The 17889-nt window shown below is 41.7% G+C and overlaps 1 protein-coding gene and 1 long non-coding RNA gene across 4 annotated transcripts in view; one reads left to right on the plus strand and one right to left on the minus strand.

Annotated features, from left to right (window-relative positions):
- Positions 1-2891: 2891 nt before the first annotated feature.
- On the plus strand, positions 2892-7434 carry LOC306824183. The gene is made up of 2 exons (XR_013779110.1): positions 2892-4562; positions 4596-7434. It is a non-coding gene; the product is annotated as an uncharacterized lncRNA (long non-coding RNA).
- The window catches only part of rftn1b (raftlin, lipid raft linker 1b), a 112026-nt gene continuing 101006 nt past the window's right edge, over positions 6870-17889 (minus strand). For all 3 annotated transcript variants that reach the window (XM_079344203.1, XM_079344205.1, XM_079344204.1), the window contains exons 8-10: positions 16325-16428; positions 9700-9775; positions 6870-8927 (exon numbers count right to left, since the gene is read on the minus strand). In XM_079344203.1, the coding sequence (XP_079200329.1) occupies positions 8265-8927; positions 9700-9775; positions 16325-16428 (843 nt within the window). In that variant the 3' untranslated portion in view covers positions 6870-8264. The remainder of the gene's footprint in view (positions 8928-9699; positions 9776-16324; positions 16429-17889) is intronic.

Genomic DNA, 17889 nt, shown 5'->3' on the forward strand with positions numbered 1-17889 from the left:
ATTTCAGGTACCATAATTCATGTAATCATCTTGATTTAAAGTTATATTAAATGGACATCTTTTATATTTTATTATATTTGTTTTTTAAACTTGTGTCATCATGTTTAGTGCTATGTTTCTTGTTGTTTTAGGATGTTGTTGAATCTTTGTGTATTGTCAGGATAAGTACATTATGGAAAGAACTTTGTAGCGTTGGTTTTTGGTGCTCTGGGAAAAAAATTGACATGTAACAGATTGAAATACAACAAGAAACAGCTGCACAAAGTTAAAAGGCCGGATGGAAAAAAAATGGTGTTACGATTGTGGAATATTTTCTCTGTTTGTTTTAAAGGAGTGAGAGAGATAGTGGTGGAGGAAAATCTCCAGTATGTACCTGACAGTGAGATGAGTTCTGTGATTTCGCTTGAAAAAAAAAAAAAAAGTCAAGCGCATTTGGAGTATTATTGCAAAAATTGTTTGTATTTGCCCATATGTTCAGATATTCACAGTGACAATGCTAGTCCATGTCTGTCATCTCAGATGTTTTAATGTTTGATAAGGGTCAGCTACTCAAAATAAATTTAAGAAATGACATTTATTGCTACTGTACACAGTTTAAAGCTCTCTAAACCTTTTGAGCTGGAATCTTTGGGTCACCTTACAGTTTGTTTATTTGTTGTTGTTTCAATTTGACAGTAGCAGCATTCATGTTGACATTGCCCTGTATTGTATTTGTATTGCTTGTTTTGTATATTATTAAAGCATATTTTAGGCGGTTGTGTGTAGCCTACAGAATAATTAAGTTGTATTCTTAGTTGCACTGACATTATAAATCTTTGAAATGCAGAATTTCGTTCTTTTATTATCTATTGTGCCTATCTTTTATAAACTGTGATAAGTTGAAGTAACATCAAGTTCTTTATAGTCGCTGCGACCTCCGACCTCCCCACCGGCCCTCCATCGTGGGTGTGGGGTATCATCCCTCGACTGGTTGACATCTTTTATCCAGATCAAGACAAATGCTTGATGTGTTTGTGACGTCTCTGCTGCCAGCTCTTTACCGTGACATCTACCAAGTATTTTGTTTCAATATGGTTCATTTGTTTGTGTGCTTTATTTGAATCTACTCAATTTAAACAGGTTGTTCTTTAGCAACTGGTTTGAGTTATATTAACTCAACTTTTAACAAAGTTAGATTTAATTAATAATAAAATCTAATAATAATAATAAGTGATAATGAGTAGTTAATGTGCATCTCTTTTTACAGTGTATAACGACTGGGCTGGGTCCACTTTTTATACGAATGTAAGGGTAATATGCTAGTTAGAAATGCAGCTATAGCAATTTCTATTTTTCTTCACATTTAAATAAGATTTGACTTTTTTTAAATGCCAGGAGGCAAAATTTTTCCAACATGACGTGTGCATGCATCTGAAAACAGTCACTAGGGGGCAGTGCTGCGTCAAGATGAACTTTATCTCACATCTCCCCAGAAACAACGAAATGACACATCATATATATAAACACCCTGGACTCATTCTGTGGGTTCACTGATTTCTAGATTGATCCATAATACCCCCCTCCCCCCTTCCTTTGTGAGCCTCAGAAGCCCTCTGGGTAAGAAAGACCTACGGCAACTACCCCACCCTGACTGCTGTTACTGCACCCTGTACCACAGTCATGAAAGCATTTTCCCACATACACAACCTTCATTATTCAGAACACGTTCACTAAGCTGTTTTGGAGCTTTACATTTGGGTCCTCCGGTGGCACCTAAAGGATTCAACGCCCCGAGTTGCAAGTTTAATATCCCAAACCAACCACAGGCTGGATGTGTTTGTGACCAGCTTAGCGGCTCCTCAGCGGTCCCCGGTCTACTAAAGAGCCATTACCACCTCCTGCAGCGAACACAATGGATATGGTGTTTGTGGTTTTGGTTCCTCTTAATGACCTTATGCTCCCTCGAGCTTTGAGCTCATGATGGATCACACCCACACCGTCGGCTCAACTGTAAATACACTTCTGTTCATGAACAGTGTCAGGATATGGTTTCTTTTTTGGTGATATATGGATGCATAGAGGGACAGGTTTTGGGGCTGAATTGCCTTGTTTTGACGTAAGGTCGAAATAAATGGTGTTGTTGTTGCTTTAGTGTGTAATACAGATGATCTATTCCAAGGTTTCCGCAGTGATGAAGGTAATAACCAGATGGAGCAGCTTTAAGAAGAAAAAACAAGTTCCTTTTTCTCTGAGAATAAAAGTGTTGTTTCTCTGCTGCATCCAGCTCCTTTTTTTCTGACTTGGCTGTGTTCAGTGGACTGAAGTTGTCACTTCATCTCTCAGTTCCTTTCTACATTACTCCAAGGGCAGCATCGACTGTCCTTGTCGAGTACCAGAACTCAGCTTTTCCTGAAGAACTTGTTTTTGCTGCTGACTCAGGATCCATCAGGACTGCTGATTTACAAGGTTGTAATTTAAGGATGGCGCCATATGCATAAGTCAAGGGGGAACTTGACATATTAGATTGAGAAATAAGCCTGCTGATATGCAGTTTATTTCATCGGCCACACATGCTACTCCAAATCTGGACTTACAGTTACTCAGACTCTGATCCTTAAATCTAACCAGATGCATTTAAAAGACCTTTTTTTAAAAATGTGTATTTCTTTGAGTTTTCAGCTTCCCGACTCTTTAATAAAAGCATAACATCTTAAAAAAATAACAAATCTAAGGGTGGTAGAGACTGGTCTAGATTATTCAGAAATATTTTTATTTATTTAACAAATGTGTTTTATTTCAAGTCATTAACAGATCATTTCAAGTTCAAAGTCAAATCTATGTATGTCCTTTTTCATTTATTTAATTGTAAAAAAATGTCTTTTTACTGCACTGGGGCACAACAGTTTAAAAGACTTTATTTATTGGAGACTCAGACTTGACCCCACTGAGCACTTGGACCTGGACTCGGCCTCGGTGAAGTGGACTTAGAGCCTGACTGCACACATAATGCGTCTTTGTTTTGTTGACCAGCAATCGAATTTGTGATTTTCGTTTTCCAAATTCAAAGTTTCACCCACTGCTTACATAACATCTGAGCTACTTCTTTAGCCTCCACAAACACGGTGTTTCTCCTGGGACACAAAAGAATCGAGGACACGTGTACACATTAAATATAAATCATTTTATAATATACAAATTGTACAGATGTCATGAACAATAGGAATGTGGACATACTCAGGATAGCAAAGATAAAGAATACTTCTTCTTTCCTCGATAGCAAACACTGCTACGCAAGTGACATCGGCACATGATCAAAGATACTCAACATTCAAGATGGCAGCCGGGGTGACAGAAAAACTTCGGAGACAAAATTAAAAAAACCCTAAGAATACATTTTCCAGAGGCTGTGAGCAAGCTGAAGTGACAACACAGAAGAAATAATGACGGCGTCCTATTGTTTCATGTTCTGTCGTTTCTACTCTGCTTATTTCACATCATAGTAGCGCACAGGATATGAACCATTAAGTTTTTTTTTGTTTTTTTTACAGCATTACCAAGAACGATTGCACCAGCGCCACTACTGAGGCTCAGAGACAATTATGCTGATAAAAGACAGGAAACTGTAAATTACCTTTTTTTTTTTTTTTTTTTTTTACACGGATGGGTAGAGGGCCGTGGATGTATATTTGAGTTTAACATTAGTCAAAGGTCTCCCTCTCTTCACGGACGGAAAGGTTTACATGGTTCAGCATCATTTAGCTGATGAAGTGTCAGATCCTGCCTCGTTTCTTCCCCTCGATCTGTCTGTGTTTTTCCGTTTTTCTTTGTGTGTGTTACACCCAACGAAACAAAACAAAAAAATCACAATTACAGACGGTCTCTAGGGTGTAGTCATGTCAGAGGTTAGACTGCACAGCAACCAATCAGTCCTTATCAGGGAGAGACGGGGTCCCGAAGGCCACGGCCTCAGGTAGGATACGAGGCCGGTTGTAACTTCTGTCAAGGTTACGATCATCCGTGTTTGTGGACGTCCAACAGGAATGCAGTGGGAGTCTGAAAAAAACCCGCCATGTCACATGAGATCACCTCGCAGCTTTAACAGATTTTCCCAAACTCAGCTCTTTCAGATAAAGTGGAATATGATCCGTCTGTTTTGTATTTTTTGTAGGATGCCAAAAAGGGGGGGGGGATAACTCACAGTCGCAGTTTTAGATAAAGAATAAAACAAAAATAGGACCAAGGCGGGAGTTAACATAAACTCCTATCAAAATAACAGATTGACGTTTATTTTAACGCAGGAGAAAAGACGGAAATAGATCAAATCGGGTGAAATAAGTTAAACCAGGATTCTGTGGGAAAATGTTTTACACTGCAAAAAATCCAGTCAAAGCAAGTTGCCTGATTCCTTCCCACTCAGCGGCGCTGGATTGGCTCAGGTCACATGAGAGTGAGCGAGCAGGCGCAGAGGCTGCAGTCCTCACACTCTGGTTTAAGCGTGAATCAGAGGAGATATAGAATTGTGAGTACCCTATGGAGACTGACCAATAAGTGAGTGTGCTCTGTGTACCTGCGTATACCACTGGGTATGGACATCTCATTTCAAGACTCAAAACAAGTCCAGTCGCATCGCTGCACTGGCAGATATTTTGAAGCATTTCTGACCTTTGAAAGAGAGATTTTTGACTCGAATCAGAAAAATTCACTTGCTCAGATTGTTTTTTTTCTTTGCAGCGTAAATAGCGACTATTAAACTGTGTCTTTTTATCGTTTCGTATTTATCACAAAACGTGGGAAAGCAACAGCTGGGTCTTTATTTGCTCCCCGGCTTTGACACGAGAGGCAGTGTCAAATATTCCTCGGATACCACGAGTGCTTTTTAAAGCTCAAACAGCCCACAGATAAAAAAAAAAAAAAAAAAGTGAGGGAGTGAGGTTTAAAAACAAACAAAAAAAGGATAACACCATAGAGAATATAAGGATATGAGTTCATCTCTTCTAAAGGTCGATATCCGAGTGGTTATTTAGTCGTGTGCTCGTGCAAACTCCCGTGTACAGCTGTGGAAAATCCATCCTGGCTCATTCATGACTCTTGACCTCGTCTGCCATTAGCAGTGACCTCACGCTCACAGGTCTGCGCTCCGTCATAGTGGAGGGTGAGAGGACAAAGAGCATATGTTTCAAGGGGGTCAAACACACTATGACAACCCCCCCCCCCCCCGCCGCCCCCCCCCCATTAAAAAAAGAAATCAACAACAGCTCTCAGGAGGTAGCTCGAAGCGTCAGTCAGAAATACATTTCAGCGTGAAGCGTTAGCAGAACAGCAGAGGCAACACCTTAAAATCTCTCGACTCCAAAACAGAACATTCACAATAATAATAGTAATAAAAATAAAATGCTTGTAACATCTTCGAAAATAAATCCAGAACACTTTCATGTAGACGAACTTCAATTATATCATCCCCGCGATTTGAACTCCAGTAAGAAAACAGGGAACAACAGCTTCAAAAATACCAACACTGAAAGTCTCCTGCTCGACTATAACAAACATAGAACACTGAAAAACACCGTCGTGTCTCTATAGGACATGTTTTTAAAAGCAGAGTGTGGGCCATTTACAGTATAGTCATAAGGCTAAGCTGGTCACAGTTTTTATATTCTACTCTACACAAACACACTTGCCATTTTACATCGAAGAAAATCTCAGCGGCGGGCGGATTAATCGAGGAGAGCACTTATTCAGTATAATCGACCTCACTCGTGTGAAACTGAGGAGTTTACGTCTCGAAGACGAAGACTTTTTTTTTTCTTTTCTCTCGACCGATAAAACAGGAATCAGCACAGAAGGTAGTTTCAGCTCTTGATTATCGGACGTGTGAACGAGAAAGTTTTCTGACATGTTTTTCAGAACGGAGGATGTTTGATTTCCTTCTTCTTCTTCTTTTTTTTTTTCAAACACAAACTCCCCGTGCTCAGTGCAAATGCTTCCCTATGACATCACCGTTAAATCTGAAGGCTATTTCCTTGACATGTTGAGGTGTTTTGCTGTCGATAAGTGACCCCCATTATATATGCATGATTCCTGACAGACACCCCGCTGACAAAATCCATTAGTGAGCTAATAAGTGCTCCACAGCGTGAGCGTCGCCACCTTCCTTCCCCACTTTTTTCCTGAAATGGAAAGCTACACGATGCCATGAAACAGCACATTACGGCTTGGTTATTGTCAGAAATGATGTCTGGTAAGGGGTGCTTAAAGAGCTGGAGGTAAAATAATGAAGGGAATCTCGGCGGGGGAATGTGGAACGCAAGCGGCCGTTACTTTAAATGAGCCAATTCATTTCTTTTATTTTACTCCGTGATGCTCTCTTTCTCCTTCTCGTTCTCGAGCTCAAACTCTTTTCTTTGTTCTCTATTTCGCCCTCTCAATCTCTAGTTTTGGTCTCAGTAAACAACAAGGCTTGGTCCTGACCGCACAGCTTAACCTGACAAGTGCTCTGTTTGTGGCCAACGACTGGAAAAGTGATCAGAAAAATGCAACTTTTCTTGGAAATAAATCCTCCCTCCCGTGTGTAAACCCTAACTCGGTGCGTCTAAATGCGAGTTCTGCACTTGAGCTGCAAACATTCAGCTGAAATTTCACATCCTCGCTTGGCTTTGATTATGAAACATTCTGTATGCAAGGTGAGCTTAGCACACCACACCAAAGAGTGATTATCGGCTCTCTTTGAAGCACTTGAAGGTTTAGAGCTCAGCGTAAACAATTACCTCTTCACCTTACTTTGGATTGCCTGTCGCAACAAACGCCTTTCCCATCACCTCTACCGGCGTTCTCCTCTGACTTCCCTCCACATCACGACTCACTTCTTAACAATGAGAACGAAGGAACGGGGAAATGGTAAAAACAGTCAGTCTTTATAATGTCAGTATTTTGTGCATGAGGAAGGCCCGTGACCTGTCATAGTTCTGCGTCTTGGATCTCGGAGCAGGCTCCACTCTTCTTATCTTTGCAAGAGCAGCTTGAACTGCACAACCGGAAGGTTCGAGTTCACCTTTCGAAAAGGTGCTTTGTCAAAATACAACTGTAAGACATGTGTTTTTTATTCTTTAAAAGCGAGCAGAGGACTCTCTCAGATCCATGACTGCTTATGAAAAACCTAAATCCATAAGATTGTTAACCAACATCTAAATTCACGTTACCTTTGAATGACGTTCATGTATCACCCCTCGCTGTTTTAAATGCCTGGTCACACCAGAAATCATCCCTAAGAAACTCCATATCTTTGTGCTATATGTGTGGTTTTACAGGCTCGGTGACAAATCTGGGAAAATAACCACTAACAAGTCAACATTAGGTTGATGTAGTACCTCCAGTGTTGAAAATTGAAGTGTAAAAAGAGCTGCAGTTCCTCGAGTGTCCACTTGAGGCAGGCAGCAAACTCCTTATTAGAGTCCAGGTTTTAAAAGCAGAAATAAATATGATTACGGCCTGGATTAAAAAAAAAAAAAAGACATTAAAAGTTCATTTCTTTACCAGGACACACTGCATTATTGGGCGAAATAATTATTCAGTAATTAACATAATTGTGGGCTTGGCTAGGTTGATAGAGAGGTGGACTTGTTATCGTTGCTTTCCGCCTCAGCTCAGACTCTTCATCTGTTACTAGATTGATTGAAAGGTTTTGTTGAAATATCATTTCCAATATGGCGAATGCCATCGTTGAGCTTCATAACAACCCCTCAGAAACCAACAGGTGACGTCCATATATCTAACTCCGTGTTTTATACAGTCTATGGGTGCAACACAGCTAACAAAGTTGTGCTAACTTCCACCATTTAGACTTCAAGCAACGTACAGATATAAAAGCAACAAATCCTCCCGTCCTTCAGATTTAACATCTGTTTGGATTCTGGTGTGACCAGGCCGTTTAACTGTGTCTTCACTTCCAATCATACCATCATTCTGCAGATTCAACCCCATGTTTTCCTTCATCAAGTTAATCCAGTGTCTCCACATTGACTATCCTGCACCTGTCTCTCCTCCTATGGATATATACATTCAGTATGTGTGGTTATAGGGCTGATGACTGCGGTTACATGAAGTCGTTCTGTAGATATACTCTGGCAGGTTTCTTGGGAATTGTCCATGAAGGATTTGAAAAATGCTGCAGCGATGGGGTTCAAACCCCGTTTTGATTTGGATCAGGAACAACACCGGGGGCGAGTTCTTGGGCGGGAGAACTTGAGAGGTAAGGGAGGGGGGGAAGCCTTGACTTGGACTACTTAAGCTTACTCTTGGGTCTCGTCTGGGATTTGATTGGTCGGCGTGGCCTGTGAATCCGCCACAACCTCCTTGGCGATGACTTCCCCGCCTGCTGGCTCGCTTGTTTTGTGTTTGACTGCGTCCTCTTCGTCCTTGTCTTTCTCCTCATCGGTCTCAACCCCGTTTTCGATCACGACTTCGGCTTCACCCTCCTCCTCTTTATCTTTGGTCTCGCTCGGAGTTTCGACAGCCGCAACGATTTCAGACGCCTCCAGGACCTCGCCGTTTTCTACAAGCTCGCCGTTCTCTTTTGATCCCTCTCCTTCCATCTTTTCTTCCCCTTCTTCCTCTTTACTCTTTTCTTCCTCTTTGTCTTTCGCGTCTGCTCCTCCATCTTTCTTCTCAACAGTCTCTATGCTGATTTCAACCCCCTCTTCAATCTCTCTCTCTTCCTCAAGCCGTACCTCCCCGTCTTTAGAAGTCTCACTTTCTCTCGCAGCCTCTTCATCCGCCGCTCCCGCCCTTTCATCCTGACGCTTCTCTTCCTCTTTCTCAACTTTTTCTCTGTCATTATTAATGTTGGAATCCTCTGCTTCCTTCTCCATCTTGGATTTCTTCTTCTTCTTGTTCTTCACGCTCTCTTTCATGCAGTTCTTGTTGGACTTCCCTCGGGGCTTGAAGATCAATTTCTGAAACATTCAAAGTTTACATTAGCGTGTTAGTGGAATGCATTGTACTCCTTTTAATACGCTTTCGGGCACAAAGTAGGACACAGAGACTTAATTAAGAACGGATCACCGTGGATCTAATATTGCACTGGGATAACGAGGTAATTCAAATGAGTCTCATTGATGCAGGGAAGGAAATTGAGGCCATTTTGAGGGGAGTTTTTGGTGCCTCGAGGTCTGCAGTCTGACCAAACAAACAGGCAAAAAATGTAATTCAAAATGTCCTCTTTAACTGGAACAAGTTTGCAGGGTTCGATGCACTGTAGGGATACAAAGAGAACTGAAAAACCCTATGAAGAAATGGACACGAAAATGTTAACGCAAGCAACTCCCTGAGCCTTCGGGCCTATTAAATTTGTTGTTGTGATGGCTGTTTAAATTCGGGTCACAGAGAGCGTCAACATAGATTCATTCCTCTGCAGACAAAGGTTAGCTTTCGAGGTTATCACCACTTCTCAGGGTCGCAGAGAAAGCCATTTCCATCCCGGCTTCCCCAAACAAAACAGAGTCTGTAGCTGAAGAACTCCTGATATTTCAAACAGACACGAGTGCGTTCACATTCGCTCAGAGCTCTGTGTGTGTTTGGCTACTTGAAACAAAAACAGCTGTGGAATTGAAAGTGCCAAAAGGTGATGTTGGCTTTGGATATATGGCGGGGCAGGTGACCGAATGACTTCTGGTGAGACAACATATAAGCCACAAAAAACACAGAGAGGAATGTAAGGTTGTGTACCTTGGATTCTCTCCTCTTTCGGTTCAAGACGGGTCTCTGCAGAAACACAATCTGTTTGGTGGACAGACTTCCATCGCTGAAAGAGACGGAACGACAGAGTTAAGAAGAAGCAGGAAATCATGTAACGAAGACTCAAAGATGTTGGAATGCTGTAATAAAAAGTGATAAGAAAACGTTATTTATGATGCACCTTTGATGGGGGATTATATCTTAATGTCTGGAAATAGAGAATAAAAGAAAAGGATGCAGTTTCAAATGCAAGGCTTTCCCCATCAGGTCCCATATTAAATAGTCCAACTTCACAACAGAGTCAAACATCGGCCATGTTTGTCTGATGATCCAAATTCTTTAAAGGCGCAAAACAGGGACCCGAAAAAGAAGAAGAACAAAATCACACTTTGCAAAAAGGTAGAAATACGAGAAAATAAGATAGCATTAGCTTCACTGCATTTTTAGTTGCTTGGTGGTAGCATCTCTGTTTTCTGAGTTTTTTTAGTGGGTTAGCTGTTTTATCAATCCCAGACGTGTTTACAGCAGATTTACTTCTGCATGATGGTGACATCAAAGTCTAATCCTTCGTCCCTGCAGCTGAGATGTGCAGACAGGAATTCTTTAAGTCATTTTATTATTTTGCTTGTTTGCTTGGGACAAAAAGCCAAAGTACACTTACATTCATATCCAATGTTTCATTTGTGACGGGTTGTGGGATAACAGAGAGGGATTCTCACTCTTTCTGAACCTTTCTATCAAGATAGTCAAACGATGGCTGGCCCTTTGCTCATGCTTCACGCTCTTATCTGACAGTTAAAGGATACAGACTCCCATGTGAGACCCAACCTCTTTACTGAAGTCATCTGTCAGTGTCATTGCCCCCCCCCCCCTTCTCCTTTTTAGCCTTACATGGAACCTGATATTTCGCTCTCAAAGCTGCAGATTTGGAATTTGCCAGAACGTTTAACTTGTGAACAGAACATGTATTTCTTCCCTCATTTCCTCAATTCCCCCAAATATTAATCCTCCCTCCCACGCGTGTCACACTCCTGTGTTCTGCAGAGGATAATCAGCACAAGTACTCGCGCTGACAGATTAATCGAGGCAGGAAATGCAGATTCATTTCTTAGTGCGCTTCCTGTCTCTCACGCTCTCTCTTGCTCTCTCTCTCTCTCTCTCTCTCTCTCTCGCTCCTCTGTGTGCTCGTCTTTGTCATGCACAGGCCCATTTTACCGTCCACTGTGCTCTCACTTATTATCAACTCGCTCAGTTGTACCTCCCTGCTTTTTTTTTGATCTCCTGTGATGGCTGCATTTGTGACACTTTTATTGTTTGTGTCTACTTTATTCCTTCTATCTGTTTCTATTATTGGACGTGGCTTAAAAAGGAGGTATGTTTTTCCATCGCCGGTGTCTGACACAAGTTCAATAGCACACACACACACACACACACACACGCACACATACACACTCTACAGTTTAGATTATGTCTAAACTTAAGCTGGCAGCTCAATCTTGCACATGAGAAAACATGGCAGGTTTATGATCGCCACAGAACCCTAAAAGCCAGCTACAAATCTTCTCTTTCTCGACATCAAATGGACTCGAGACTCCTCCAGCAGGAAGGCTTACTATCTGAACCACCCAAAGCCCAACACAACTACTTTTTTCCATTACCTTCCTCCTTCCACCATTTATCCACAAGCTATTTTCTGAGCTGTCCAGGCTGCTGAATGGCTTCCTGGCGAATGAAAGCCGAGGTTCCAGCAGAAGCCCAAGCCCATTAAGGCTCGAAAGGGAGTGGATGGTTTAGAAAATGACAGGCCTTTACTGAAACCTACTCTTGGCTGTCGGTGTCAGCCGCGCTATTATAACTTCAAGTCATACAGAAGTGCAAAAAGCCTGTGTGGATTTATTCATGAATGAACCTGTTGGTGGCTTCATCTGTAGTGAAAAAAAAAAAGTCAACTGCACATCACGGCTGTCAATCTGCTGCATGAAAAAAAAGGAACTGCTACACCCTGAACTGTAAACCTTAAAGCTCCTGTGAAGAGTGTTAAGCTTAGTTATAAAACTGAAATGAAGACTGAGATCAGACTATTTCTTTACGGGTATTTGTATTGTTTGTAACCTCGGCCATGGAGTCGGTGTCAGTCAAACTGAGTTACAGCATTTTGCAAGAAAGGACTGTTTTTATTTTCTATTGCACAGAAACAGTGTGTGTGTGTGAAAAGCAGAACGATATTGGGGTCAATAAATAGACTGCTAGACTTCAACTTACCAATGTATAGAAGGAGCAAAGTGATGAGAGGTTCTGCTTTGCCAAATGTTCCCTAGCCTAAAGCTAACTGCTTGAGCTCAGTGATCAGGATGTGTGCAAAATGTTTGAATGCTATAGTCCTTGTTGCAGCGGATGTTTATTGTTTGTAATCAATGTTCATGGGTCTGAACTTGACCTCCGACCTTTGCTGTACTGTCCATCCTGTCCACGCTTTTTACGAAAGGCGAACATTTCTGTTCAAATCAAGAAAAAGAACTGAATCATTCTGCACCCAAAGAAGAAGAAGAGTGAAGCGTCGGATTGAGGCTTGAAATGTATCTTGAGCCCTTTTTAGTCTCCTACCTGTTATAATCATCTAATTTGTCTGCAGCTGCGCGTGTCCCTGTTCTCTTTCTTTTTCATCTCTAATGCAGAGAAATTCACATTTACTGTAATTAATGGCTCCAAAATGTAATTACCATCTGCATTAATTGAATGTTGCAAACATGAATGCATGCTCGGAGACAACTACATGAATTAATGTTGTGTGCAGAAGCCGCCGAGCAGCAGTTAGCATTAATTTCAGACACTGCTGAGATCGCTGACACTTATCCAAACCCCTCCACATGGAGTGCAGCCTCAGACAACACAAAGGGGTTCATTTGTAAATTCGCTGTTAAAAACAGAGGCCCAAACACCGCGATAAACAAATGTGAGGAGTCGTGCTCATCTGAAATGGATCATCAACCATAATATTTGCCGGGCAAAATGTTTTCGAGGCAGGGGGAGAAATGAGCTGCGTCCTACACTGTATCTAGGCCGACTCTGATTAATTAGCCATGTTGTGCTGTTGTGTTGTGGCATTTTGAAACAGAGGGGGAGAGGGAGGGTGGTAGGGAAAAAAACAAAAAAAACAAATGATGAAAATAGAGAGGTAATTAATCTATGCCGTGAGAGAGCAGCTAACATGAACAACTGAGGCGGGGGCAGAGCAAACAGTCTGTCAGCGTACTGATGGAAAATAGCAAATGCACACTTTATCAGCAGGGCAGAACACATAACGTCATTGTATTAGAGAATAGTTTCACACATTTCATTTAGTTGCTGTCGTTTTTCCTCCAGTCTGGAGAGACTGCAAAGACTCTGGAGCTGAAGGCAACCAAAGACCTCGATCTTTGGTCAAATATTTCTTAAAGTGAAGCAGAAGTTGTGATTCGACCTCAGCCTGAGGTTTTAACGGTTCACGCACTTTTCTTTTTACTTTACTGTTCACTGGCATGAATAACCCATCAGAACTTTGAAAATAAGCTTCTGAAATTGCTTTTACTGCAGAGGGAATCTTAATGTGGTAGTTTAAGGGCAGCAGGAACACTAACACGTACCGATCGTTTTGATAAACACAATCTACTTGTGCTCTAATTTAAAGATGAGCGTTATATGAAGACACCCTTTTCTGCAGTCATGCTTCTACGTATCCTTACTGATGACGTTTCATAACCTACCCGATGGCAATTATTCGCCATCGTAACCAAAACAGCATTGTCACCTTCTTCAACAGGCTCAGGTCCCATACGTACATGCAAGCTCAAGGTAAACAGTGATACCACCTACCCAACCACGTGGCCACTTCTGTTCCCACAAAACTCAGCTGATGGGCAGAAAGTGGGGAACCTCGCTCCCCTCCTGCGTTTCCCCCAATTAGTCCCACGACACCTCAGGAAGGCTGGGCAGTAAAAACCCTTTCAATGCACATTGATGTGTGAAGATTGCAGTGAAAAATGAGAATCTACACAAGTCTTCCATGCAAATATATACGTACGGTTGGCTTCCAATGATCATGAATACGAGATGATCCAGATGAAACATGCTGTGCTGCAAGCCGTCGTTTTTGTCATTTGTTCACAATGTTGACATGTTAAGCTTGTTTACGTTGGATTGATGCACGTGATGCAGAATAATCGTGATTTCAATGTCAATCGAAATGATCGGGCAGCACTAGGGTGGAGCCAGCAGCTATTTTTTTTTTCTGGTGTGGAAATTCTAGTTTTTACACTCCATTTTTGAGACTTCATCCTGAATCACACACATGCACACACAGGATGTGCGGACATGCATTAATGGAGAGATGTCAGGCTGATGCTGCTCCACAAGTTTCAGACAAGACATCATTTGCAGTGTTCTGCATTGTTCACAGTCCAATTATTCAACTTCAGATATATAGTAAGACAGACGGAGAGACAGCTGCCTGAGAGTGAAGCAACAATCTGCAGGCTGATTACAGAAAAGGTCAGAGACCCCAAAGTGTGAACTCTTTCAACTGATGCAGTTCACTAATTTTTAATTTGTAAATTTCACGTTTTTAATTCACTTCTAAACAAACTAGCTGTTAGCATACTAGCTTCAACAAACGAGAATCAAAGGTTCGACCAGTTTGAAGAGACGCTCATCCATACTAGAGTAAAATATTTCACCGGTCCAACATATTGAAGTATAAATTGTGTGTAAGAGGTGAGGCTCCTCAGTGTGACTGAAAAACAAGCCGGGCCTTTGACCATAAGCGGATGTACACTCATACAGCAGCGATGAGTGATGAATCAGCACAGGCTTAGCAGAGCAGCCGTTACATTTCTGCAAAGAGATTTTCCACAGCTGCTCGGCTCAGAGCTCAGCACAAATTGAAGCAGATTGAGGTCAATATGTTTCAAAGGCTGTCATGATTCTTTTAACAATAACTTGAACAGAAAAGGTATACATGAATTCAAACTGCGTCTCTGCCTTCTACAGAGGGATTTTCTTCACATGAGTTAACAACATCTTTGGATTTCCAGTTTTTACAATAACTTTTCAATCAGGGCCCAGTTTTCAGATTCACATTTCTGAACTTTCCTGAGTGTTTCCTCCTCTTGAATAAATTAAAACACAGCTGAAATTTCAATTTCCACTTTTATTTCCATGAAGAGAACTTCTATTTGGGGGAAAGAGAATACGACACGGATACAGAGTCGGACTAAAAGTTGGCTTTTTAAATGATTCAGAAGCAGCGTTCAGCTATAAAACAGTATATTCACTCAAATAGTAAGTAGAGTTTCTTGTGCATTAATTAAGGACTGTTCGCTCACCATCCTACTCTTCTAGCATCTGTCTTTCTTATAATCTTCATTTAAGATGTTCTCTGCTTTGTATTCGTACGTGTCTCTGCATGTTTTCAGGAAAATTACAGGTACCAACCAAATGTTCACCAAACACTGCAGTACAACCCGAAACCATGTGGGAAGGGTAGAGCGGTGTAATGAAGAAGAAGACGAGGTGGAATTTATTCAGGGAAGATTGTGTGATTTGGTTGGCAACAATAAACATTTATCATGTTACCTCGCCTGTGCACAGGGACAGACATCTACAGGTCTGTGTGAGACCACGCCCTCTAGAGGATGTACAGGAAGTATGTTTGGGGGTGTATGGGTGTAACAGTCAGATGTGTCAAAAAACATCTTTTCCTTCAGCATGCTGTCATTCGTCTTATCTGACACCTCGTGGAAGAGGTTGCAGGCATCAAATATTAGAATAAAGCAAAAGTCGGTCGGTCTCTTTTGCTTTCGTAGGTCATTAAGAAGCAGCACTATTAATGTCAGTCACTTTCACAACCAGTGAAAGAAAAGACTCCTCACAGGGGCTTTAAATAAAGGATCAGAGGATCTTACGTTTGATCAATACAAAAGCCAAAGAAGCAGAAGTATAGAGATCCTCAACTCCCCCCTGACACTAAGAAAGACCACAGACACTCGCTGCTGCATGCTGCACCACCAGTCCCATTCAAACAATGAACCACAGCGCCAGGACTTTCTGCCCTGCTGTTTACTGAGTGTTTAACCTGACAGCTGCTTTGCACTATTTCCATTTTCCATTTTAGAGCTTTTATTTTAGATTTCCGTGTTTTCAACAACTGTTTTTATGCTTTTAATTAAGGTGCCTGTCTGTCTGCAGGTGCTGCTACTGACAAGCAATGACAATAAAGATCTATTCTATTCTGAAACTCTGAAAAAGAAAGATGTGACCCTTCAATAATTATGCTTGGTGACAGATGAATAAAAAGCTTTTTAAGGTACAAAATATTGTTTGTGCCTATGAAAGGTATTCCACCCTGCAACTTGTCATGCTTTATTGCGAAAACACAGTTTTTCATTTGACCCCGATCTACAATAAAACAGTCTGTAACATCAAATTTTATCCCGCTACATGAGTGACTGCAGGTGCTTGATTATTGTTTAAAAAGTAATGCAAACCGCTCGCAGCTGCAGTTCTCCTGATTCCCAACAGATGTCGTTAGAGGTCACAGATCACTGAATGCATCATGAATAACGCAGATGAAAGTCATTACCTGTTAGTCTTGATTACAGGAGTTGGCAGCACACAGGTGAGTCTCCATCCAAATGTAGCCAGGGACTGCAGCAGAGGAACATAATCAGCCTTCACCTGCAGGCCCTGTGGAGACAACAAGATGTCCATTAGACGACTTGTAATCATCCAGAACGACCTTAAAACCTGCACATAATCCCCACCTCGCTCTCCCTGAACACGCTGCACAGCACGGTGGACGGTTTGCATGCATTTTCTGCAGCATTTCAATGTATGATTACAGCTGTGGAGCATCGCAGTCTGAGATGCAATCAAGCGCTGTCAGCATTACTTAGGAACTTAAATCCTGGTATTAAAAAAAAAAAAAAAATCCCTCTCAGATATGATGGCTTTGATAAAATGTGTGTGTGCCGTCTATAAAGAAAAGTGCACACAGGAGAGAATAAAAAAAGAGACATAAATCAACTGCTACAGAAACTCCCTGGTTGCCATGAGTCAACATGGCAACCGTGTCTATTCCTGACAAGTACGTGTCAGCACTGTAAGTCCTTGAGCAAATAGACTGACTGCTCGTGTGAAACCACTCACTTCCAGGTAAACATTTTAATGCTATTAGGGCTATTTTGATACCATGACACCAGCCACAGTCGCTTTGTCTCAAAGACACATTAAAATATTACAATTCGAACATTTAAGTGGATATTTTGAGCGATGAGGAATAACTGCCTGTGTGTGATTCATACTGAAACCCTTTGATTATATCATGTACATTCAGAACACACACACACACACATGCCAACGTTTGGAGAGGAAGTGTGCTTGTGGCTTTCCGTGTCAGACACCTGCCGCAAAAATGCAAAACCACAGCGTGTGCCTGTCAGATTGTTCGTACCCACCTCAACGTGTGCTTTGGCACGCACACACAAAAATGAACACACCCACAGAGCTCAATTCTCCAGAATGATACCGAACGTTATGGTCTATGCAAAATAAAAATCATTTATTAGACAAAAATGAAGCAAGACTATACAGACCGTTTCCTCTTCTGCATAAATTTGAGACTCACTGTTGCATTGTGGGTATTGGAATGAGAAAAAAAAAAAAAGGCACTGAACATGAACAAAGTACAGCCTGAGAACTTTCTGTCTATTCATAGCTCTCTGATCAACTGTATGAAACAGAGAGTTGAGAATACATCACACCTACACACGCCACATTAGCCGTCACCGCGCCAGCAAGTGTGAAAGTCCTCTCTAATTAAAGCTACGCCAGGGCAACGTCTTCATGTGGAGACATTGTCGAGCATCGATATCACAGAGCAGCAGATGAACAGAAGGGTTAAGCTGTGTGCAGTTTAATGATGACAGCACAGTTTATTTTTGAGGCCTTTTTATTCTGTTTCGGAGCTGCCAATGGTAACTCGGACCCCCTAGTGTTTAAAATAGGTACTGCAGTCTAAATTAAAACGTTACATAGAGCTGTCTCCCCCCCTCCTCTCTAGAGTGGACGCTCACGCAGGTCATCATGTGGTGGACACTGTAGCTTCAGTGTTTAGCCAGCTCTGCATGTGGTGGACACTGTAGCTTC

The sequence above is a fragment of the Symphodus melops genome (assembly GCF_947650265.1).
Source record: "Symphodus melops genome assembly, chromosome: 5".
Lineage (NCBI taxonomy): Eukaryota > Metazoa > Chordata > Actinopteri > Labriformes > Labridae > Symphodus > Symphodus melops.